The sequence below is a fragment of the Aptenodytes patagonicus genome, chromosome 10 (genome assembly GCF_965638725.1).
Source record: "Aptenodytes patagonicus chromosome 10, bAptPat1.pri.cur, whole genome shotgun sequence".
Lineage (NCBI taxonomy): Eukaryota > Metazoa > Chordata > Aves > Sphenisciformes > Spheniscidae > Aptenodytes > Aptenodytes patagonicus.
In genome coordinates, this window is record NC_134958.1 from 17,780,858 (window position 1) to 17,805,496 (window position 24,639).

The following is a 24,639-nucleotide window of genomic DNA, read 5'->3' on the forward strand; positions in this document are numbered from 1 at the left end:
AGTTTATATCTGCTCTTTTCTTACTCTGTTCCAGATAAATGGCACAGTGACGGAAAATATGTCCTTAGCAGATGCAAAAACACTAATAGAAAGGTCAAAAGGCAAGTTGAAGATGGTTGTTCAGCGAGATGAACGAGCTACGCTGTTGAATGTCCCTGATCTTTCTGACAGTATTCATTCTGCTAATGCTTCGGAAAGAGATGGTGAGTAAAAATAAACTTGATTTCCAAAGGGAGAGAATAATTCCCTGTGTTGTGAAGATGTGAAATACCTAAGTGGGATGAGAGGGTGGGGAGGAGAAGAGTTAGAAGTAAGATTGTCATATGGGTAAATCTTGTCTGAATGCGATTGAAATCCATACCTTCAAAAACAGTGGACAACAAGATAGTTCTTATTCTTGCAATTATTCTTTCAGGAATATTAAGTTTAGTTGTTTTGAAATAATAAACATAGACTTAACATCTTCATAAAAATTCTCTGCAAAAGCTTATTTCCATTTGAGCAGGTCACGCCACCATTTTAATTACAATCATTTCATGAAAAAACAACTTTTATTTAACAGACATTTCAGAAATTCAGTCGCTGGCATCAGATCATTCCAACCGATCACATGACAGGCCCCGCCGCAGTCGTTCACGATCTCCTGACCAGAGGTCAGAGCCTTCAGACCATTCCAGACATTCTCCACAGCAGCCCAGCAACGGCAGGTGACGGCAGTGTTGTATTATTTTTAAATCAACTATTTAATGTGACATATAAGTTGTAGGAGTGCTTGGATTTATACAGTGTGACAAATGTGATGCAGAGCTATGGTAGTAGTAATACAGCATTCTTTCTCTCAAGAGATGCAGCTGATAATGATCCAAATTTTCTTAGACTTCAGGAGAAATTGAAGCTTTAACTTCAGTGTTACCCCTTTTTTAAACATAGTCTTAGAGCATGGTTGTATGAATGGCAATTTAAGTTTGATAGTGATATATGTTATTGAAGCATATGCAATTACATTTTGGTTTTAGAAAGCAGTTAGCTGCAAGGATATTTGAGATGACTAGTAGCACAGTTCCCATTGAATGTCCAACCTGGGTAAACTTGTTGAAATCTTGCTTTATTTAGGCATAGGCTTTTTATTTTCCTCACTAGCCTTCTTTAAAGTTATCTTATGTTTCTGAATACATTTAATGCCTACAAAATAAGGTGTATTGCACAGCAGATTTAGCTTTTGGAACGTAGTTTTTAATATTTGAAATTTGTAGTGGGACATTCATGATAATTCTGAAGTAGGTAAGCCTAATTTTATATGAATTCAGAGAGAAGTAACCTATTGTATGGTTTGGAATTTTTTCTTCTGCCATGTGAAACTTTAGTCTTGAATAACATAAATCTGTCCTGTTTTGCATTTCCACAGTTTGTTAGAAATTGATATTTTAATTTATTGAAATAGAATTTCTATGTTGGATTTTAGATTCTACTAAATATTTGTAAGAGAAAAGTTTACCTTCTGAGTGTTCATAGATGATAGAGCAAAAGTTAGAATTGATCTGTTACAAATTCCAAATTCAGAGCCTGTATTTGAAGATTTTCAGATGCTGTCAAAAATTCTGAAAAACAAATTGCAGCTGGCTGTTCCATAAAACTAAGATATGCCTGATTGGCTATTAATAACATTTTGTTTGCCGAAGGAGAAAGTAACACTTATACCTTCAAGGTTTTTAGTCTTTTAAGGGATAATAAAACTGCAAGACAGATCTTAACCTGCCTGTACTGATTGGGGTTATGGAATACAGACATTTTTGCTTCTCTTCCATGTATGTTGTTTGGAGGGACCACAAGGCATGAAAGTTTGTTTTCAAGTAGGAACCCCATATTAGTGGGAAAAACTTAAAAGCAGGGTCCCAGATGCAGGGATTTGATTGTGAAGGTTGTGAGGTCTCTGTCAGATTTAAAACCTTTATTTCTTGACATGCGTTTCTAATGCAGTGTGAAAAGGGCTCGTGGGGGGGGGGGGGGGGGGAAATCCATCAAAACTGAAACTATGATTGACTTACCCTAGTGTTAGTGCTTTCCTGTCCTATTACAGTGGTTTAGGTAGATGGTCACTTCCTCCCTATGGACTACACTGTCAGAAGAATTAAATCCTTCCTGAGAAGGAACTTTGAAGTTATCTCAACTCTGAATGCATCCGCTATATCTACTTTATGAACAAGAGCTACCTTGGCATGGATTGACTTCCTGTTGGATATGTCCCTTTCAAGATCAGAAAATCCGGGCCCTGAGCCACATAAAGAAAAACATGTTAAAAGCAGCTTCTCTTTGTAGTGGTTATTTGTGCAAGTTCAAATCTGCTGTAACATCAAACTAGTTGCAACTGTTTCATTTTTTAAAATTTGGTGAAAAATCTGGAGGGGGAAAAAAGCTTGAGAACAACAAGCTGAGGAAGAAAAGGTGCAAAAAGTCCTCAAACTGAGTTTAAGGAGGACATTAAAAATGTATTTAAGATAATGTGTCTTTATTTAGACCCTGTTCTGCCAAGTGTTTGTATGTTAATGAGGCAAGAAATCCCAGGGGAATCCTCTTAGTCCTTTCATACAAGCTTAACTACAGACTGACACTTCTAGGTGTGCACTAGAGTACAGAAATCTGCTGACAGACTTGCTTCAGTATTACTTTGGGGTCTGGTAGGGTCTTCAGTGTTGTCTACCTTTCAGTATTCCATAGTGGTATGTACACGTGCGCCTGCAGTTTTCCTGGATATAGAATTTCCACAACAATTGCTATTTGAACGTTCTGTCAAAGCATTAAATAGTACTTTTAGTTTTCTTTAGTCCAGAGGAAGTTCACGGATGTCTCTCGAACAGTCTTTCTAAAACTCAGATTCTAGAACATGTTCTTCTTAATCTACTAATAAAAAGGGCTAGTTATGCTTGTACCTTTTGGTTTGTTTTTTTTTTCTCTTCACTTGTGGACGATTGCAAATTACCCATAGTCAGTCGTTAAGATTCATTCTCTGGATTCTTTTCAATACTCATAGCCCTGGAGACTTTGAAAATTCGTAGCTGTCTGATACTGAATTAGGTCCTAAGTGAAATATAAGATATAAATATGTCCTGGCTTTGAGGAGGAGCCCTCTGAGCAGATCATGCTTTAAAGGTTAAGTATAGTTATAAAAGATACATATAATTTTAAAGGTATGCAGAACAACTGTTTAGGCAGAGGAAAAATGCATCTTAAATATAGAATGTCAGATAACATAAGGCAACTTTGTATAATCTGTTAAGAGCTGTACTTAAAAAGCTAGAATGAGCAAGAGAGGTCTCTGCACCCTAAGTTGGAGAGTACTTGTGGGGAAGTATCATATATACCCTTTCTTACCTATCTGGTCTTACTGCTGGCAGTAACAAGTTGTTGAGCTAGGTAAGCTTTTGGTGTGACCTGTCCTGAAAAGTGGCATTTACAGCCAGGTGCTGGTAAGCCTGCCAGATTACATCTCTGGACTGCCCTCTACCAATTGAAAGAACTCCCACTTGGGAACTCTCTCTCCTATGCTGCATTCCTCACCTGGGTACTGGAATAGCAAAAACATTTTCTGGTATGTTTAACATTTCAGCCTCATCAAGAAAGACGTGGTAGCTTGACGAAATTCCTGTAGAGGTCGTTATTTCTGGAAGGATGAGGTTGACTTCTGTAATACAGTTGTGAATTTATATATAGCACGAGAGATTTGTTGTTCTGTCCATTTTCAAAACAAGTTAAAAAACTGGAATATAGGACAAAAATCAACCCTATTCTGAATGTATTTAGGAAGATGCCTCTTGGCTCTTACTGTCTTCTCATGCTAAACAGTTTGAGATGTGCTAAACACACATTTGGAAAGAGCCTACACGTTCATATTTTTCAGAACATTTTCTGTGCAAACAAACTTTGTGTGTTGCGGACAATCTTTTTTTTCTTTTCTGTTCTGAAGCAGTAGCCACAATTGATCACACTAGTGTGTAGCTGACTGCATTTTGTGACTGAAGGTTATTTAAAAATGCTTCTGTTAGGCGTACTTTAAAAAAAAAAAGCAGGGGGGGAGGGAGGAAGTGAGGTAAAGGGGCCCTGACACAGCACAAATGTTAAACAATAGTGTCACAGTGCACACAGTGAACAACACTTTTGTCTCTTGGGAAGTGCAGCTGTCAGTTTTTTAACAAGTTTCTATCACCTAGAACCAGTGACAGCATCAAGTTGTTTCCTGCATTATCTTGCGATGTGAAATATTCAGTGCTTGCTGGACAACTTAAGCAAAATCAAGAAAAATTCTACTCTCCTGTTGTTCTGATTTTTCCCTTTTGTTCTATCACAATTGTGTTTCTATCAGCTTTTTCCCATTTAAACTTTGTTGTCTTACGTAGAATAGAACTGACCTTTTGCAGGCTTTTTAGTTGGCAGGGTGTGTTTGCCTACATGCATAGCAGTAGCCCTGTCTAGAAGCATATTGCTTCAGATATTTACCTGACTATTTTGTGCTATGCTCTCAGTGTCTTTATTTTAGTTACTGGTATTGAGAGCTGTTTTCTTCCATATTTATGCTCTTTTTTGATATATGCAAGTATAAAAGCAGCATAAAATTACAGTGGTTTTGGACTGTGTGGAGAGGAAATGTAAAATGAACTTTGTCCTCGTGTAGTAACTGCAGTATTTTTGGCCTTATTTTTAAAGCAGAGATACTACTATTTTGGAATAATGCTTCTGTTAAGCATTAGGAGATGCTTGGAAACAGGTAGCGAGGGCTCATGGGGAAATTTACTGTAATATCTCATTAACTAGTGCTCATTACCCAAAAAATTTTGGGCGGAGAGGGGAATTAGTTGTAGTTTACACTACTACAGGACTTTTTTGTCTGTGAGACACTTAGTATGCATTTAAAGAGCTAAATGTATGTGTCTTTTTTAATGAGCCAGGAACTATTTTCAAGGGAATGAGGAGTCCAGTCATATTTTAGTCTTGTGCTGGAAGTAAAATACATAAGCTTTTAGCTTACGCACTTAATATTATGCACAAATGAAAATATGCTGGGGGTCTGAAAGAGGAATAAGAAATTTTTGTCAGTGAAGTTTGGGAACAAAGTAGAAGGATAAATGCTTACTTTTCCTTTTGCTAGACGTAATGGTTTTAGCATCATTTTTATCAACTCTGGAAGCCCCCAAAAACGGGTTTATCTGAGTAAAAAAGGCACAAATAAGGATTTTAAAAATTAGGCTGCTCTACTTGTTTTTACCAATGGCTTATAATAAGATGGTTGTTTACAATGCAAGGGTGCCTGTGTCTTCCCAGATTGTTGTGATGATTGCAGTATTTTTCTGTATTCTGGGGTTTTTTTAGCTGCCTTCAGGCACACAGTTTTAAAACTGGCAGAAGAAAGTAGTGAAAAGTCTTAGTACGTCTTGGCTGAATAGCTAAGCTTTGTTTCTGATGTTTCAAACTTCACATTGCTTCAGGAAAGCACATTCTGCTTGTATTGAGATGTTTACTATTTCTTTTATTCTTTCTTACACATCTTGGATGAGTAGATTTGCTGGGTTCTGTTTTCCTAAGTCATACTTCCAACTCTTGAAGTATCGGTTCTGATTAAAAAAACCCAGTCTTTAATTTGTATAATGGATTTTTTTTGATACATTTGTACTTTATGGGGACTGATAGTCATTATTGCTTAGTAGCACCATCTAGCTGTTGGTAGTGAAAAACTTCTCTTTTTTCCCCCCCAATACAGACCTCTCCTTTATGAGAGATGGACTTGCGCCTATTGACCAAGCTGTTGTTATCTTTGGGGAAGTACCTTTTTTTCCCCTCCTTGGCAATTAAGTCTGATATTATATATAAAGCTGTGATTTGTTTGTGTCTGTCTTCTCTCAAATACTTTTTATATCCTTGCTTATTTGCCAGCTCTTGGGAGTTGAATAGATATTTTGAGCATCTCTTTTTTTTTTTTTTTTTTTTAAGACTGTACATGCTCTGGAATTAAGACTGTCTCTTTGGTATATTGGTCTGCTTTTGTTTTTTCCAGCTGATTATTAATGTTCATCTGCTCAGACCCTATTAAACCATTTACTATTCAACGGATAGCAGTATAACAGTTAACACTTCAACATACAGCATATGTTCTGTTCAGTTCTGCTATGGTACAGCTGGTAGCTGTACCTCTATATAACAATATAAAAATACCTGATCTTTTGAGCTAAAGGAATAGAAATTATGTTCTTTTGAGCTTTAGCTGCTCTCATCATTTAAAGAACAAGAGAATTTTTTTCTTTTTTAACTTGTCATATATGCCTTTGTTTTACACTGTAAGCATGTATAGGAAATGCATAAGAAGCAGGGAGTTGTCTTTTTACTAAAATACATAGATGACTGAGTGTATGAGAACTACTCCTGTCTTGTAATAGCTGTGGATTGAAGGCCGCATCCTCTCTGAAGACTGAGAAATCAGGGGCATGTTTGTGTTCTACCTTTTATCTCTGCAAAGCGCTACCAAGAGCCACACTGGCAACACTTGTGTTCCAGGGCAGCTGCCACACAAAGGAGAAGATGAATTAGCTTGATCACAGCAAAGCCTAAGAATTAAGTCTAAAAATCCATGATTTCTACAGGGAGGGGTGAGAAAAACACCATCATAGCTGCTTGTCTCCCCTTCTTCCCTTTGCTTCTCAATTTCTTACATAGCTTTCAATATACAGCATGTGTGTGACTTCTGTGCTTGAAGCAGAGAGCAGTCTGTTTCACCATGTCCTTCCCCTTTCCAAATAGCCATATCTGGAGAAGTCCTTTATTAACATGAAGTTAGGGACAAAATGCTCGGATTTAGAAATGGTAAAAATTATTAATAATAGTCTAAGAACAAAACCTTGTTAAATAGTAATTGGTAATTCTTTACCCACCAAACCTGACCTTCATGAATGACAGGATTTATTCTTTAGTCTTAGTAGACCAAGGTCATAGAAACAATTCTATATGCAGAGTGGAATCTTTTTTTTCTAATATAGTCTTCGAAGCAGAGAAGACGAGAGAATAACTAAACCAGGAGCTGTCTCTACACCTGTAAAGAATGCAGATGATACTTCTAAAACTGTGGAAGAGGTGGCAGTCGAAAGAACTGAAAAACAAACTCCACCACTCCCAGGTAAAAACATTAAAATATATTAATTATGCGTGTTGTTGAGAACGGATGACCAGTAAAGACTTCATGCCATTGCATATTTGTGGAATGATTTCTAAAGTCTTAAAACAGACCATGTCCTAATTATTTTTATTTCTGAATACTAACAGTCCTTATAACCATAACCCCACTTATATCTTAGAGTTTCGGTCCTGAAAACCTAAGCTGTGCGGTCTGCCCATTATATATGGGGGTCAGACTTCAGTGTTCAGAGCTGTATTTATAGGTGATGGTCATGAAGAGCTTTGTCCTGATCGCTCAAGCAAGGCTAAAATCAGTCATTTCTTTTCTGAGAGTCAAGCAGTAGACTGGTTCTTATGGGTTACTGTAGCACACTATATTTAAACAAGGATGTAGTTAAGCCTGTTTAGAAGGACTGTTCCCAAGACACAACTCAAAATGCTTTGTTACTGTAGTGCTTACTAACTGCAGTCATGGACCAAGAAGGCATTTTAACAAGTGCAGTACAACTAATAAAACTAGAGCAAAATCTCATTCCTTTTTTCCAAAAGGGAAGGATAAACTAAATGGCAACAGGTAAAGCCAGTTGGTGTAAAAAAAGGAAAAACATAAGATGATATGGTGACAGGACACTGTTCTGGGCAGGCTGGCTTGTAAGATTTTTGTTTACAGAATGAGGCACTTCGGTGAAATTATAAGTGGAGAAAGGAGTTGTGCAAATGGTTTAGAGGGAGCTGTTCTTGAAAGGCTGGGTAGGATGAGGAAAAAGCACATTCAAGCTTGAAAATATTTGAAGAGTTAAGCGATGAGCAGTGACACTTCTGCATGTGGTATTCAGTAGCTCAGTGAAGAATTGGAAGAGTTATGATGTTGATAGACTCTGAAAGACCTTGAAAGTGAGAACAGTAGGTTTTCTGATGCAGCAGCCATTATTAAAAAGATTGTTATAGGAGGTGACCTTTTGCAGTGGTGTTATGAAAAGATGCAAATGAAGTAAATTTATATTTGCCAAGATAGAAAAAGGATGTAGTAATGAGATTAGAAAGATGAATTCTGTATTTCTAAGATATTGAAGATTAATAATTAGTGTAATACAAAGCTAGCCAGGATAGGAGACCCTTGAGATAGTTCTCAGTCCAAAGTAATGTACTAATAATTGGTTTGAGGGACTGGCAAGCAAGTAATAAGTACTGTGGGGATTTTGATGGTTAGTGGGGAAGAAGAAATGTTCTGCTCTTGGGTAAATGGGAAGAGGCACATGGAAATACTTAGTTTGGATGGGAGGAGATGTAGGCTAGTACATAAAGATAGTATTTAAATTTGTGTCTGCAGATAAAATTAACTTGCCATAATATACAGTCTGAGATAAAAAGGTGCAATAAAGGGCATAATCCGTTAACAGCCTCACAGGAAACTCTAGGGAAATGAGGATTTTTCAAAGACTGTAATGAAAATGTGGTTAGAAAGGTAGTTGGCAGATTCTGTGACAGTTTGCTGCTTAGACTAAGGGCAGGACAACTGTCACAGTTGATTGTGTCAAAGGAGGATGGAAGGAGAGTATTTGTTCAGAGGGATCATCAGAGGCTTGTGCTAGGGAAGGGTCATTAAAGACTTAAAGGAAAATGCTATGTTACTGTATGGGAAGGACAAAATTCACATTAGAAAAGGCATTATTACCAAATCATTGTCTGAAATCCCAATTTCAAACTAGTCCGTTCAGTCATTTGAAAGGAAGACAGCACAGTCGTTGGGAAGATCAGGGACATCAGACTAGTTTGAAGCCAGCCTAGTTTGAAATCAACTTTTTTCAAGTGTGCAGAGATAAGTCTTAAATACAAATTCTTCTAACGTGACCAGCCATGTAGCAGAGAAGAGCTCCTATTAGTGCTCATTACTGAGGGAAGACTGCAGTGGCAGTTTCTTCCCAGTGACTCCAGAGAATCTATGCAGCAGAGCTGTGGTAAGTGCTTATCTTTAAGAACCATCAACTGGACCAAAGTAAGTGTTGAAATCTGCCGACCTCAAGGCGTACAGCAGTAGTACGAGTGTTTGTGGTATTTTCGTGTCAAGAATTGAATTCTTGAGGGAAGAGAGCCAATGGAAAATGACTGTTACGTCGGAGAGATCAAGGTGAGAAACAGCAGGGTTGAAAGTGGTCTTGCGAGCATGAAGCCTTCTAGTTCTTGTAGTTTTACAGTGTTCAGAGTACTTAATGAAATACAAAGGAAGTTTTTGGATTTTTACTGAAGTAATAATTAGGCCAGTAATCACGCTGCTTTGAATGGCACGGTGGGAGTGTCTTCTGTTGTTTTACGTTTCTAATATTTCACTTTTAAGTGGGGTAGAGGCAGTCTACTGAAGAAGTCATTAAGCTCTTAATTAAGTTAAGCTTTACTTTCTCATCTTTAAATGACCAAATGGACGTTTGAAATCTTTTGATGTTTTAATAGAACCAAAGCCAGTGTATGCACAAGGAGGTCAGCCAGATGTGGATTTACCAGTCAGTCCATCTGATGGTCCTTTACCCAATTCAACCCATGAAGATGGAATGCTTCGGTAATGTAACTCTAAACTCCATTCAAATTTGCCTGGTCCTTGACTAAACCAAGCTTTTGTCCAAGGTGATGAATAATCTGTATAAATGGTCTGATGTAAAGTCCAATATGCTGTCCTGATACTTCTGTTCAGAAATATTAGGATGAAGACTTTAGGTTTATTCCTGAGCCTTGTTGACACTTACGTTGTGTAATATACCTTTTTTTAAGTCTATTACTTTTCTATGGAAATGAGCAGTTACAATGATCAACTGGTGAAAAAAATTTGCAGTGTTTATCTCTCCTTGTGCACCCCCACCCCTCCTGCCCCGTCCCCATCTCCAGAGAGAGGAGAGATACTGTATCATATTCTTTTCCTTCCATAATAATTGGAGAGCAATGAAAAAGGTCACTGCAGAAATGTGCAAAGTCATGACATGGAAATGAGTCTGCTTCACTGGGCTCTCCTTTATGGACATTAGTGTACATGAGAATAGATTCTAGTTTGGTTTCGTCTCAAATTCATCTTAATCTCTTTAGAGCCAAAATAGATCTATATGCCTGCACAGTTCTTTAAAAGGAGGAACACTTTTGGAAGAGTGTCAAAGTACCTCACTTAAATCACACTATAAGTGTAAGACAGACAAACCCCACTAAACAAGTAAATACAGGTGGGTTTTTTGAAGTGCTGCTAATGAGTGTGTTGTAATACTGCAGTTGATAAGCGGTTAATGGTATGTGTAGCATAATATCCTCTAATTGAAATGATAGGCAAATTAGTTCTTTGCATGTGTTCAGTCTCAAATTTACCAGGATATTACACCTCTAAGTGGAATATTTTCTAAATCTCTAGGCCAAGCATGAAACTGGTAAAATTCAGAAAAGGAGATAGTGTGGGCTTGCGACTAGCAGGTGGCAATGATGTTGGCATATTTGTAGCTGGTGTTCTGGAAGACAGCCCTGCAGCAAAAGAAGGATTAGAGGAAGGGGACCAGATTCTCAGGGTATGTCAAAAACAATAACAGTACAAATGTTTTGTTGTACCCAAGTAGGTTTTCTTTCTGTAGTATTAAATATATTGCCTTTGTAGTTTATACAGATTTTTTTCTGTATGTGCTTATTAGATGACTTAACAGCAAAATCTCCTGTTACTGTACTGTTGCTAGGAGGTTAGTAAGTTTTTTCATCCAATTTCTTTGGCTAAATCAGTTAATGAAGTTTGGATTTTTTTAACTGTTGGGTCACTAAATTGTCAGAGGGCTCTGTGTGTTACTGATGTTTATAGGTGCTCCATGATATTGATCTAAAGAACATAAAATGAACGGCTACCTATTATTCTGGAAGCTATGCTTTTACCAAGAAATAAAGTGGGAATATTTAGAGGTACAAGAGACATCTTGAGGTGCATGCACTTGGTGTGTATGTATGAAACTGAATAAACAAAAAGATCTTAGCAATAAGTTGATTTAGATTTCCCATTGTATAGTTAAATCTGTGTTATAATATCATATGCTAAATCAAACTGATTATTTCATTGATACCAGGTAAATAATGTAGACTTCACAAATATCATCAGAGAAGAAGCTGTCCTTTTTTTGCTTGATCTTCCTAAAGGTGAAGAAGTAACCATTTTGGCACAGAAGAAAAAAGACGGTAAGTATTTGTGTATCGGGAGCAATGTAGTAGACTGCTTGGAACAACATAAAAAGTATAGCAAATGATGACTAACTTCTGGCTTGCAGGAAATTGGCACCTTATGAAGACTATTAAGTTCTTTTGGCTTTGGGATAGGTTACTACTACAAATAGACTAGTGATTGATATTGTAACAGTACACACACACCCCACACACCCCCAAACAAACAAACAAACAAAATCCCCAAAACAAAACAACCCACCAAAAACCCAAACAAAAAACCCCAGCAAAATAACCCCTAGCATCTGACAAAAGTATTCGCATTAAACCTTGGGGGGAGCAGGAGAGTCTTGTAGTTATGCTGTTGAAAATGAGTGTTTACACTGGTGTGCATACACACACAAACTTCTTTCCCAGTAAGATTCATTCCTTCCAGGGGAACTGAATTAAGCTTGCACTAGCACCAAATTTTTGACCGTGAAAGTTGAATTTCTATTGGTAGAGTTTGCTATTAGTTATGCTGCTTGAAATAGAGCAGCTCTGAGACATTAAGGCTTCTTGAAGTAATATTATTATTTATTATATTTAAAGCAAGGAGAATTAAGGTGAGGCACTGCTTTGAGCAATTCTTGTGAGCATTAGGACATCACTTGAACTTACATAACACTTTCCTATTTTGGCGTTTCTTTTTCTTTTTTCAGTTTATCGTCGTATTGTTGAGTCTGATGTAGGGGATTCTTTCTATATCAGAACTCATTTTGAATATGAAAAGGAATCTCCTTATGGACTAAGTTTCAACAAAGGTGAAGTGTTCCGGGTGGTGGACACTCTGTACAATGGCAAACTGGGTTCGTGGCTGGCAATTCGAATTGGCAAGAATCATAAGGAAGTCGAAAGAGGTATCATACCTAACAAAAACAGGTACGATCTTAAGATACTTAAATTGCTGTTTTAAAACTAAACTTTAAATTTTGCATCTATATAATGAATGATTGGACTTGTTTGCAGGACACTGGCTTATAGAACTGGGACAGTCAGAATAAGTGACAAAGCGTTAAAACAAATTGAAGTTAAATATATGATCTATGAATTTGCTTTTGACTCTTGTACAGTCCAAAAAAAACCCCAACCTTAAAACTTTCTTTTCAATACAAGAGACAAGGCTGAAATGTGATATCAGCCTCAATAGTTCTAGCTTGTACTTTGTAATACAGAAACAACAAAAGCTTGATTCAGCAGGTGGTAGTGGTTTTTTGGAAGTGTAAGCTTGCTAGTCAAGCATTACTTCAGAAGCTGACTTCCTTGATAACTGGTTGGGATTCGTTGTCATCTTAGAGCTGAGCAACTAGCCAGCGTACAGTACACGCTTCCAAAGACAGCAGGAGGAGATCGAGCGGATTTTTGGAGATTCCGTGGTTTGCGTAGCTCAAAAAGAAATCTCCGAAAAAGCAGAGAAGATCTTTCTGCCCAACCTGTTCAGACAAAGTTTCCTGCCTATGAAAGAGTTGTTCTTCGGGAAGGTATGGCTTTATTTTTACTGTTGCAGGTTAACAGGTTTGTGTGGTTTGCTTTGTATTGGCCTATGTATTTAAGAATGTCTTGCATTTGTTTTAAGCAATCTATATATTTTGACTTTTTTTTTTCCTTCAATTCTAGCTGGGTTTCTCAGACCTGTAACCATTTTTGGTCCAATAGCTGATGTTGCGCGAGAGAAACTTGCTAGAGAAGAACCAGATATATTTCAAATTGCAAGTAAGTGTGAGATCAGGTTTTTCTGCGGTTATGAAATAGTCAACTTTCTTTTGCTAGATTGTTTGTTTCTGCAGTATTACTTTAGCTGTTAACATGTTTAACAAGATGTTGACAATGTAAAGGAACAGACTAAATATAAGTTCTTTCACTGCTTGGTTGCTGATAATTCTCTGAAGGTAAAAGTAGTGTTAGTTCTATTTATAGCCTTCTCAAATTTCATTTTAATTTGGTACCTTCTTATCCTATTTCTAAGTGCTTTTGTAAAGATGTAGTGATTTTTATGGCCAAATTGGTGGGTAGATTTTCGTATATTATTTTAGAGAAGGAGGAGTGTCTTCAATCTGAATTGATAATTTGAGCTATGAAATGGTTTGGTTTATCTTAATGAGGGAACGTAGAATATGTTGTAAACTTACAACAGATTTTTACTGTGTCCTCTTTACCAGAAAGTGAACCAAGAGATGCTGGTACTGACCAACGTAGTTCTGGCATTATTCGTCTTCACACTATAAAACAGATAATCGATAGAGTAAGTCTTTTATCGTCACTGTACTTCTAACACAAGAAGAGTAAAACTGGTATCATCAAGTAAAGTGTTGAGTGTTTGAAATGTAGAAGAATAACTAATGAGTGTGTTTGCTTTAAAAATAACTTTCTCATCTTTCTGTTGGTTAATTTAAAAAAAAAAAAACAAAAAACCAACAAAAAAAAAAAAAAAAAAAAAACAACAAACCACCACCCTTTCCTTCTCCATACTAATAACTGCAGTCTAGAAGTAATCCTAGGCTTTCTTCCAGGGAGTGTTGTCCTCTCTCCATTAAGGCTGTTTTAAGCTGTTTTCCTCTTTCACTTAAAGCCATGGTGTGACATTACAGCTAGAGAAATTGTTACTTTATTTATGGAGTTGTTAGTCTTCCCCCCCCCCCCCCCTTTACAAATTAATAACTTGACATCATTTTTTCGTGTGAGGACTAGGGGAAAGGGTCCTTCAATCTCACTTCCTTAATATTCTTAAATCTTCTGATGTTAGCTCATGATATGAGACGCTATTCCTCACTTTTTTTATTTCCTTACTTAAAAACAAACTGCAAGCCTTTCATATGCCCAGGTGGGGGGGGGGGGGGGGGCGAAGCTATTCTAGCAGCAAAGTGGAGTACTGCATGCTGTGTGCTTGAGAAATCTTGTACTCGATGAAAGCTGTCCAAGTTCTTGCATTCAGAGTGATTTGGTTTGTTTGTAGTTTGTTGGTTTTTTTTTTTTTTTAAAGGAAGATGGAGCTCTGTAATGAGACTAGGTCTTGTGTTTCAATCTTTCCTCTTTTCCTATTAGCAGAATACTAATAGGAAACTGCTTATTTTCAGTTTAGTACCTGCTTACTTTGGGGAGATTTTTTTTTAGATAGAGTTAAATATTGAAAAGCTCATAGTTATGCAGTCAGTCTTACAGTTCAAAATGTATATGCCTATGTAGCCTGGTATTGGAATTGGTTTGGTTTCTATTCAAATAGGAAAAGAATTTAAATCAATGCTTTGAAATAATGAACTCTGTAAAGGTAATACAAAATAAATTTGTGAAGGATGTTAAAAAAAAAAAATCTAGTATATAAGTGATTCACTTTCTTGCCTCTGTCCTCTTTATCACAACAGGACAAACATGCTTTATTAGATGTCACTCCTAATGCAGTGGACCGTCTGAATTACGCCCAGTGGTATCCTATTGTAGTGTTCCTAAATCCTGATTCTAAGCAGGGTGTAAAGACTATGAGAATGAGGTTGTGCCCAGAATCACGAAAAAGTGCCAGAAAGCTGTATGAAAGAGCTCACAAGCTACGCAAAAATAATCACCATCTCTTTACAAGTAAGTGATTAGATATACTGGATTAGTATTTCTGAGAGGGAGGGGGAGGTGAGATGACAGTAACTTCTTCCTCCAGACTTTTCTGCAAATGGACCAAGTTGTTGACTTGTTCAGGCTCCCCCATTCAATAACCAGTAGTTCATTGATGTGTGCATCGTTTGCACGTGACGGCATAAATGTAAAGTGATCTGAAACATCACAATGACATTTCTAATAGATCTGGTGGCTTTGCAGGATCATCAGCCAAAATCAAACATTTGAATAAATAGGAAGATGATGTAATTTTATTTTTTGTCTGGCTAAACTGAAGCCTCACTTTATTCTAAGCTACTGTTAACTCAGTATTTCCTATGGGATAAAATGTCCCAAACCACATCAGGCCTTAAGGTTGCTTTGAATACTAATATTTATGTTACTATTTAAATCTCATAGTTTTAACCTACCAGTTTATATTGCTTTTATTACTGGTGGTACAGATCCTTCTCATAGTTCTGCAGAAATCATAAGTCAAACTAACCTGCTGTACTTCTAGCTACCATTAACTTGAATTCAATGAATGAAGGATGGTATGGAGCTCTAAAGGAAGCAATTCAGCAACAACAGAACCAGCTAGTGTGGGTTTCAGAAGGAAAGGTAAGAAATAATATGTTTGGGGAGAAATGACAAAACTGTATTTATGAGAGCTTTTTCGTTCTTTCATTCTTAGTGGTATTACAGATATGGGCAGATACTTGTGGAATGAAGTTTGTTTTCCTTTTTTCCTCATTTTAACCATCATTTGAAGATCTAAAGCAGTAATGCCTCATGGCTGTGTGAACTGCTCAAAATTGATTTGTCACTATATTAGTGCAGTTATTCTGTTAACGAGGGCCGTACAGTTGTCCTTGTGCATGAGCAGTGTAGTAAGTGAGAGCATTTGCCCATTGCCACTATTAACTGGAGGATATATTATTGCTTTGAAGACTTTGTGGGGATTGGATGGTTTTTCATGAAAGAACTTCTGGGTGTTCTGTTGCATTGGTACTAGGGGCTGGGATTGCCTGATGATGCATTATTTTTTCGTTAATATAAAAGCAAGTGGCATATTCATGTTGTTTCTGACCTTTCTGAGAACTGTTCTCTCAGTTGTGAGAACACAGATACAAAATCATGTTAGTATTCTATGTTCCCCACTAAAACTCCACTTGCCTTCTCAAGCTGCATGTTATATTATGCGCGTGAGATCCATCCTCTTGAAGAACTAATACCAAGTGAAGTGCCAACTACAAGTAAGCAAATGATGAATCGGCTATTGCTACGTGTTTCTTAATATTTGGATTGTCTATTTCTGTTCAGATTGAGCTCCTTTCACCTCCTTATATCTTCCTTCAAGTTAATGATTCCAATATCATCACTTTAAAGTGCAGCTTTGTATCTTTCCAAACACTTTGATTTCCGTGGACACTATGCACTATCCCCTCCCTTATACTGACAGTCATCTGACTCCTTAATAAACTGATTCAAAGAGCTAGTCTGCAGAAAAGCTTTCAGGTGTAAGCTTAACATCTTCAACGATTGAAACCCGATTTCTCCTCCCCTGTGATATTCAGAATTGTTGAATTCTCGTACTGTTGCTGTGCTGCTGGATTTGGAATATAACTAACTTTTTTAATTACCAGACTTTCTGTTGTGGTTCAGAACAAGACAGATGCATTCCATTTGTTCAGTTCTTAATAATTCACAAAAAAATTTCCTAGCTTTACATTGCAAGAAGAAGGGCATTCTTTAAAAGGTATTTCAATAAACGTGTACTCCAATTTTGTTTGACACAGGCAGATGGTGCTACAAGTGATGACCTTGATTTACACGATGACCGCCTTTCTTACCTCTCAGCTCCTGGTAGTGAATATTCTATGTACAGCACAGACAGTAGACACACATCTGATTATGAAGACACAGATACAGAAGGAGGTGCTTATACTGATCAAGAACTGGATGAAACTCTGAATGATGAGGTTGGGACTCCTCCTGAATCTGCTATTACACGTTCTTCTGAACCCGTTAGAGAGGATTCTTCTGGAATGCAGCATGAAACTCAAACTTACCCTACTTATGCATCTCATGCTCAGCCACCGTCAAATCTCAGAATAGATTCTTCAGGATTTAAAACAACTACTTCTCAGCTGGTAAGAAAGTAATTTTATACACTGACTGCTATATATTTACTTTAGGTCACAAGTTCTCTTGAACAAGAAATCAGTGTTTATAGTCTGCTTACCAGTATTGTGAGTGCGTACAAGAATCTGTCAACAGCAACAATAATGTGTTAGAATTAATTGGATAATCAGCTTGCCCTACCTGTTTTAGTGACTCATTCTGACAGGAGAGGGATTGAAGTACCATTCTATTTCGATTAAATATTTTGCTTTTTTAATCTTCAACATAATGAATTTCTGGAAGTGCTAGTGCATGATACTTTCAGTACGTTTCATTCTACATCTAGCTGAGTTGATCAAAGCATCATTTAAATTATTTTAATATAAATCAAAAAGTCATACAGTGATTCAATAGCGGTATATTTAAAATATTTTAAACACTTCACAGAAAGCAGAAGCCTCACCTGCAGTCCCTTACCTTTCCCCGTCGCCTGAATCAAACCCTGCAACCTCATCAACCTCTGCAGTAAATGCTAATGTAAATCTAACCAATGTCAGACTGGAGGAGCCTACCGCTGCTCCTTACAACTCTTACCAACCACAAGCGGGCCCCTTAAGAACATCAAGTACTGAGGGAGCTCATATAGTCCTAAGAGATCAAGAGCCATCATCCTTATCGCCGCATATAGATCCAGCAAAGGTACCTGTGCCACATTGTTGTGCTGATTTCCTGCTACACATCAAGCTAGCACATGATCTTTTTGTTTTGCCCTTATTTGGAGAATTCCTTCTCCCCTCCCCCCCCAATAAGAGAATCATGCAGGTTACAAAAACCCAGTGCATCTGAATTGCTAAGCATCATCTAATGTTTTGTGTGCATGGCTTCAAACTATATACTTTTCACTTCTCAAAAAGATGACATTTTTTAAAAAAGGTTGTATTCTGTATTTTGATTTTACTTTACGTGTGACTTTTTTTAGCTTGTCAATGTTCTGCTGTTTATTAATGAGGCCTTGAGAAAAATCTGTTATTTCCCTAAAATGACACTAGATCTTTGTATACTTTAAATCATGCCAAATCCTTGATCATGAAGATGAATCCAATTTGTTGTGTGACTTTATATACTTCCTCAGCAATGCTAGAACTAACTTAAATATGTAAATTGATTTACTTCCACTCTTCCCACCCCCAGCAAGAAAGTGTGCGTGCCCCCCCCCCCCCCCCCCGCTCCAACACCAAACCCCAAAGATGAGAGACTATTACCTTTGTCTTTCCCTTTTAATCTACTTAAGTGTGGTTTTGCTTAAAAATAGGACTGGAAGGGATCTTTTGAAATCACCAAGTTCAGCTTCCTGTGATTGCAAACAACTGCATCAAATTATTCTGCTTTTAAACAAAATTAAAGCCAATATTTAAAACTTAGGTTTATTTAAAATATTGCATTTCAAATGCAGCTGCAGTTACTCTTCATTTTAACTGAAAAGTATGCCTCTCTCTTTAACAGGTATACCGAAAGGATCCGTATATTAACGAAGAAGTGTCCAGACAAAGCTACGCCTTAAAACAGCCAGCAATTAATCACCCAGTACAGAGACAGGAAAGAGACCCAAATCTGATCTATGAATCACAGGCTCAGTATGCAGAAAAACAACCGAGTAGGGACTATGAACAGACAACATATAGGTATGATGCTACAAACTATGTAGATCAATTTTCTCGTGGTTATGACCCTCGCTTACATTATGATGACCGTGTGCCTCCCTATGAGGAGCACTGGGCATATTATGATGAAAAACAGCCCTACAACCAAACAAGACCAGCTTATGAAAACCAACCTCCTAGGGATCTTGATTCCAGACAAAACGTAGAAGAGAGCACAGAACGCAGCTATTATCCAGCACAACCTCGTTTTGAGGAACCACCTCCAATGAGCTATGATGGCAGACCTCGCTATGAGCATGCACCCAAAAACTTCAGCTTACCACAAGTGCGATATGAAGATCAGCATACTGTTGGATATGACACTCATGGTAGATACAAACAAGAAGCTCAGCCGTACCAGTCAGCCGTATCTCGATCTCCTGAACCGAAGCAGTACTTTGATCCACATATAAGGGGCTATGAACAAGGTCCTCCTCAAGCTTATAATGCTAAAGCTGGACAATATGAGCCTTCTCACAGCACTTCAGGTGTTTCTCTTCCTCCTCCCCCTTCATCACAAACCAAACCAGAAGTTTTGCCTTCTAACAGTAAACCACTGCCTACACCACCATCTCTAGCAGAGGAAGAAGATGATCCAGCCATGAAACCACAGTCTGTGCGAAGCAGGGTTAAGATATTTGAAAGAAGAAGATCACCATCTTTGGAAAAAATGAAGGACCCAAGTGAAACATCAGCTGTCAAGGTAAGTCATTTAAGTTTTTTAATTCCTGCTTTTTGCTAATGAGACTACATTGCTAGAAGTAAAACATTGCCTTAGAAAGAAAGCTCTACTGCTTGTGGAATAGCCTCTTAGCAACCTAACTGCAGTATGTTTTAAAAGCAGAAGCTGGAAACTTTTGTGAAAACACTGAAGGGGATCTTGCCATGCTGAAAACTCCTCCAGTTCACCTTTCTCTAGTATTTAATTCTGTTTTTCCTTTTTGGGGGAAGAGGGGGCAGTCTTTGTTTTCTTACTCATAAAGTGCTGTATCTTTCTAAATGTTAGAATCTAAGAGAATATGCTGTGCTTTTCTTTACAGCCTCCAGAACTAGCACCTAAGCCTACACTCACAACTGTGAGTGGTCCAAAACCAACTTCTCAAAGCCAGTATGAACACGACAAAACAACTTACAGGTAGATGCACAACTGATTAATTAAATTTAGTGTTCAATATAAGATTAGAATATTCAGAAAACACATCTTAGTGGTTCAAATTGGAAACTGCAGAGTGACGAGTCAGAGTGTGTCAATAGTAAGGCAGGGCATAAAGTCAGTTCTCATAGACAAGATTGCTGGGAAGTGGGGGAAGGACACAATAAGTTTTTTCAGCATTTTTGAGGAAGAAACTTAGCCAATATCTTCATCTTACTTTTTTCTATGTTTAACTGAGGTCATTAGAAAGTAAAAGGGAAGAGGTAAGGTAAAAGGGAAATAAGGATTTTCTTTCTTTATGCTATGTCACAGCTATCTAATTTCCATGCAATATAGGTTAAAAAGGCAAGGTGTGCAATTATAAGAATTACATTTTGGTTGCTTTATTACTAGCTAGGTTATAAAATAGAATTTTAATTCAGGTACTTATGCTTGTTCAACTGTACAAGGCAACTGTATTTTATTATTCTTGGTTAGGGCCCCAGAACCACAGAGACCTCAAGTAAAGCCACCTGAAGATATTGTGCGTTCAAATCATTATGATCCTGAAGAAGACGAAGAGTATTATCGAAAGCAGCTCTCATACTTTGATCGCAGGAGTTTTGAAAATAAGCCATCTGCACAGGTTCCTGCCAGCCATCATTCTGAGCCTGCTAAACCAATACATTCGCAGAATCAGCTGAATTTCGCCAATTACTCTAAGTAAGTTTGGGGGATTTCTTTTTTTAATTTGAAAAAGGAGGGATGCATATAGGACTAAAACAGAAATTCTGCCTCTGTCAATGGAATTCCAGGGGTTCATGGTATCTAATTGAAATTATTTTGTATTCAGGAAGTCAGTTTCTTTGTTTAGATGTAGCTTTAGTTTGAAAACACATAACTGCATAACTTCTTATTTTGGTAAATGAAATTAATAATTTTTGTACGTTTCAGGGCCTTCAACATGTTACTACTTTTGCTTACCACTTACTAACAGAACATAACAAAGTATTTCATTAGCCTAAGTAATACTGAGTGCTCAAACATCTTTCAAAGCAAAGGTTTTGGTTTATTCCAGTTCTGCATGCATTTATTCTGCAGACAGGCTTGTACACATTAGCCGTGTTTGACATTAGGAAACTGAGCCTTTAGGGAATATTGCTGAGGCCAGAATTTAATCTGTTGATGGAAACATCTGTTTCCTGTATTGTTCTGCTTCCTTGATTTGGAACATTTTGATTACAGAAATTGTGTGAAAGCTCATACACAGATTTAGCTCAGGTAAAGAACTGGCTATCTTGAGGATACTTAAGCAAACTTTGTGGATACTCTCCACAGTTACCTAAATTTCCAAAATTTGTTTTGATTCAAACCATAACAACGTGTTTGTAGTTGTTACTCTGAAAAGCTCTCTTGGCTTGCTGCATGCAGGCTGGAAATCGGGCATTTTTGAAGGCTTTGGTTGCATTGCGGCTTGAAATCTGGACTTATTCGGGTCAGGCTGAAAATCTGGCAACCTTAATGTTAATGAGATCTTTAGAGTGAAATAATAAACTAGCTTGCTGAAGTTTTATAGTGTTAAGTGTATGTGCAAGCTGTCTTTCATGTACTTGATACACTGTGTTCCAGCGCTTGTCTTAAAGGATTTGAGCTAGGACTTGGGAATCCTGTTTGTATTTGTATAATATTGTCTGTCATCTCCAATGTCTTCCTCTGTGAACTGAGAATATTGGAATCTTTCCAAAAGCTTGATAGGTTTTAAAGGATTCACTTTTTTTTTCTAATCAAGAAGTCTACATATAGTAACTATTTCTTATTTTACTTTTTTGTATGCTAAAGAAAGAATGTGTATAGTAATCTGTAACCAGTTCTGATTCTCAGTCAAGGATGTTCTTTATCATTCCTTCGCACTTGCCCTGTGTCTTCTGATGGAAAGATGGGAGCATATCTGCCTGCTTTCTGGGCATCATAGGAAGAGACCTAAAAAAAACGTCTTGGCTGGCCTCATAATGCATTGCAGTAGCTTTCAGAATTATGTTCCCACATACAAAGAACAGTTACCCATAGATCGTCCATTTTGATCTGTAGGCATGGACCGTCTTGCCATCGTAAATGCAAGTAATGCTTTGGGAGAAATGTTGTAAGCTTTCATTAAGTAATTGTGAAGATTGTAAAATTCTTCTGATGGACAGCGTTGTAAGCTTTCATTGTACATTTGTTATCCTCTGCAGTGTTGTTGCACATGCTGAAAAACATGAGAAATCCACACAACTATTGAATTCTGAACAGAACAGCTAATAGTTGAGAGAGATTGTTCCATACTTCTACCTACCATTTCTGTCTGCCGTGACACTTCTTCCATTCTTAGGCTGCTCAGTTCTGGTTTTGTTTTGATTGTGAGTTAGTGTATAACTTGAGGGCTTGTACTTATGGGAAGGTGACATCTTACTGCCACGGAGGAATAAGACAATACTGTTTTTAAGGCTGATAGTTTCATATGTCAGGGGACAAAAATGCATTGTGTTTTTTTCTTTATGAAAGAATGTAACCCTTAACAGGAAAGGACAAACATGGGAAAGAAAATTTACCCAGGGTAGTCCAGTGCAAATAGACAAAGACTAAAATATTAATGGTAGTAAGTGGAAAGAGATAAACAAGAACACTACTCAGTTGGACAGTACTGCCTTTAGAAGCGTACTGCAATGTCCTTGCGTGGAAACACAAAACAATTGCTGTCTTGAGAAAGCATTCATATTTAGGACTTTCCTTTCGCCAACTTCCAGTTTGTACCCTGTTACTTGCTTGTCATTCATCTTTTTTTCCAGTGAATTTATATGGTAATTGCTATTCTGTGAATAAACTCTTCTAAACATAAACAGGACTAAATGTGGGTGATACAGGAACGGTTGATTATGCAATCTCTTGCCCCTGCATAATCCATATAATGTATTCTGGATACAGAGGACAGATTTTATTTATTCATGAGCAATAGCTACAACTTTTTCAGTTTTAAATATTAATGCTAAACATTAAATTATGTAAAGTTCTTTGCCACTGAATAAGTATTGTGAAAGTATGTATTTTTCCCATTACATGTGTACAAATTTGTTTTCTCTTCTAATTTTCGGGGGTTTTATTTGCATCATTTAGGAAATTTATGCCATTACTAAAGCTGCTTTGTATGGGTAATGACATACCTGCACGTTACAGTTGTCAGTAACTGCAGAATAAGGGATAGTTTCTCTTGATGTGAGAAAATAGTAGAACTTGTAAATGGACATATTTCAGTGGATCTAGTTGGAGCAATTTATGAGGCTAGTACCCCTGTGGCTGAGAGTAGTGGCTATGTTCCTGCTTGGTTCAATGCATTAGCTTGACATGCTGCAGAATGAGGTAGCTTATCTAAATTTTGTATTGAGTAGGGTTAAGACTACTCATGTGATCAGTTACAGCCTCATCTGAGGAGGCAGTAAGGACCAGTGTCCTGTGTTAACTTCTTAAACTGCTCTGGCTGAGCTCTTATGTGTCTGTTACAGAGTTGGAACTTTTTGAATGGGAACTGAAGATGAGCAATGCAGTTTGATAAGTTTTCTATTGTACACCGAGGCTTATAACCTGTTGCCCACTGGTTCATTCTAGTGGTTCATTTCTGCTTCATTTCAAATTAAAGTAGTGGCTTTATAACAAAAGTGAAGTGGGAAACAGCTTAGAAAACAGCACACCAATAATTAGAGGAACTTCATTTGTACACTTACAAGTTGTTGTAAGCAAGCATCTTGTTGTGGACCACTTTCATTGCATACAGGTTCTGAACAACGCGGTTAAGATTGTGGCTGACCCTTGGTCAGGAGCCTATGACAGAAGCATATTAAGCACAACTTTGTGCTGGTTGTGTTTGTGTTGTCACAGCTCTCTCTTCTGCTCCCTCCATCAAAAGGTACTACCCTTCCCCATTTTTTAATTCCTCAGAAAGCTGGCAAGCAGTTCTGATCAGGTGTGGAGTGTATTGTTTTTTTTCTGTGGGCTTTTGCAGTGCTGCCCTCCCCTGGTTAATATCCCCTCTGAGAAGCAGTGATTTCAGGTGGGCAGTTTTCTGAGAAAGCAGCTACCATTCAGCTGGAATAAAGACAACAGTGAGTGAACGTGCAGTAATAGCTTGTGTTGTTGGATGAATGGCTTTATATAAAATCAATGGGAACGGGAGCTTATACAGCAGATCTAAAATGATCTTTTTTTGCAACACTGATTTTAGAGATACATTCACACAGATGCTGTTTAGCTCACTGAGCATCACATTCATGTGGTCATCAAGCAGACTTTCAAAAATTGATCAGTCCTTTTCTTAGTTTCATAACATACTCCTCTGAAGCAGTAAGGCTGTTGGTGTCTAAAATTGTTGCCTGTTACATTTTTATGAGCATACAGAAAGTGAAGGGATGAGGGAAAGCTGTCCTGATGTAAAATGTATTTTCTTGCAACATGTAAGCAAGATAAGTGTTAAAAATCAAGGGAAAGTCATCAGTTATACTTACGGTTTTCTGTCTCTCCTAGTATTCATAAACAGTTGTTCTAAGACGTCCTTTTAGGAATTGTTGAACACAATCAGAAGCATTTTATGGTGTGGGCTCTGCTATCGGATGAGTTGATAGTGCTATAGAAATATTTGTTATGAATGTACCCTCAATATATGATATGCAATACAAACCCATCATCATTCTTTGTGTGTTAAGACTGAAGAAA

The 24,639-nt window shown here is 37.4% G+C and overlaps 1 protein-coding gene across 6 annotated transcripts in view; it reads left to right on the forward strand.

Annotated features, from left to right (window-relative positions):
• TJP1 (tight junction protein 1) overlaps positions 1-24,639 on the forward strand; it is a 173,736-nt gene that overhangs the window by 137,873 nt on the left and 11,224 nt on the right. For 4 of the 6 annotated variants that reach the window (XM_076348318.1, XM_076348319.1, XM_076348321.1 and 1 more), the window contains 17 exons: positions 35-203; positions 563-707; positions 7,020-7,156; positions 9,604-9,709; positions 10,541-10,691; positions 11,232-11,340; positions 12,024-12,243; positions 12,658-12,842; positions 12,979-13,074; positions 13,521-13,603; positions 14,721-14,931; positions 15,464-15,564; positions 16,743-17,096; positions 17,515-17,766; positions 18,571-19,470; positions 19,808-19,902; positions 20,398-20,622. In XM_076348318.1, coding sequence (XP_076204433.1) covers positions 35-203; positions 563-707; positions 7,020-7,156; positions 9,604-9,709; positions 10,541-10,691; positions 11,232-11,340; positions 12,024-12,243; positions 12,658-12,842; positions 12,979-13,074; positions 13,521-13,603; positions 14,721-14,931; positions 15,464-15,564; positions 16,743-17,096; positions 17,515-17,766; positions 18,571-19,470; positions 19,808-19,902; positions 20,398-20,622 — 3,539 coding nt within the window. The remainder of the gene's footprint in view (positions 1-34; positions 204-562; positions 708-7,019; positions 7,157-9,603; positions 9,710-10,540; positions 10,692-11,231; positions 11,341-12,023; positions 12,244-12,657; positions 12,843-12,978; positions 13,075-13,520; positions 13,604-14,720; positions 14,932-15,463; positions 15,565-16,742; positions 17,097-17,514; positions 17,767-18,570; positions 19,471-19,807; positions 19,903-20,397; positions 20,623-24,639) is intronic. The other 2 variants (XM_076348323.1, XM_076348324.1) reach the window with 1 other exon arrangement.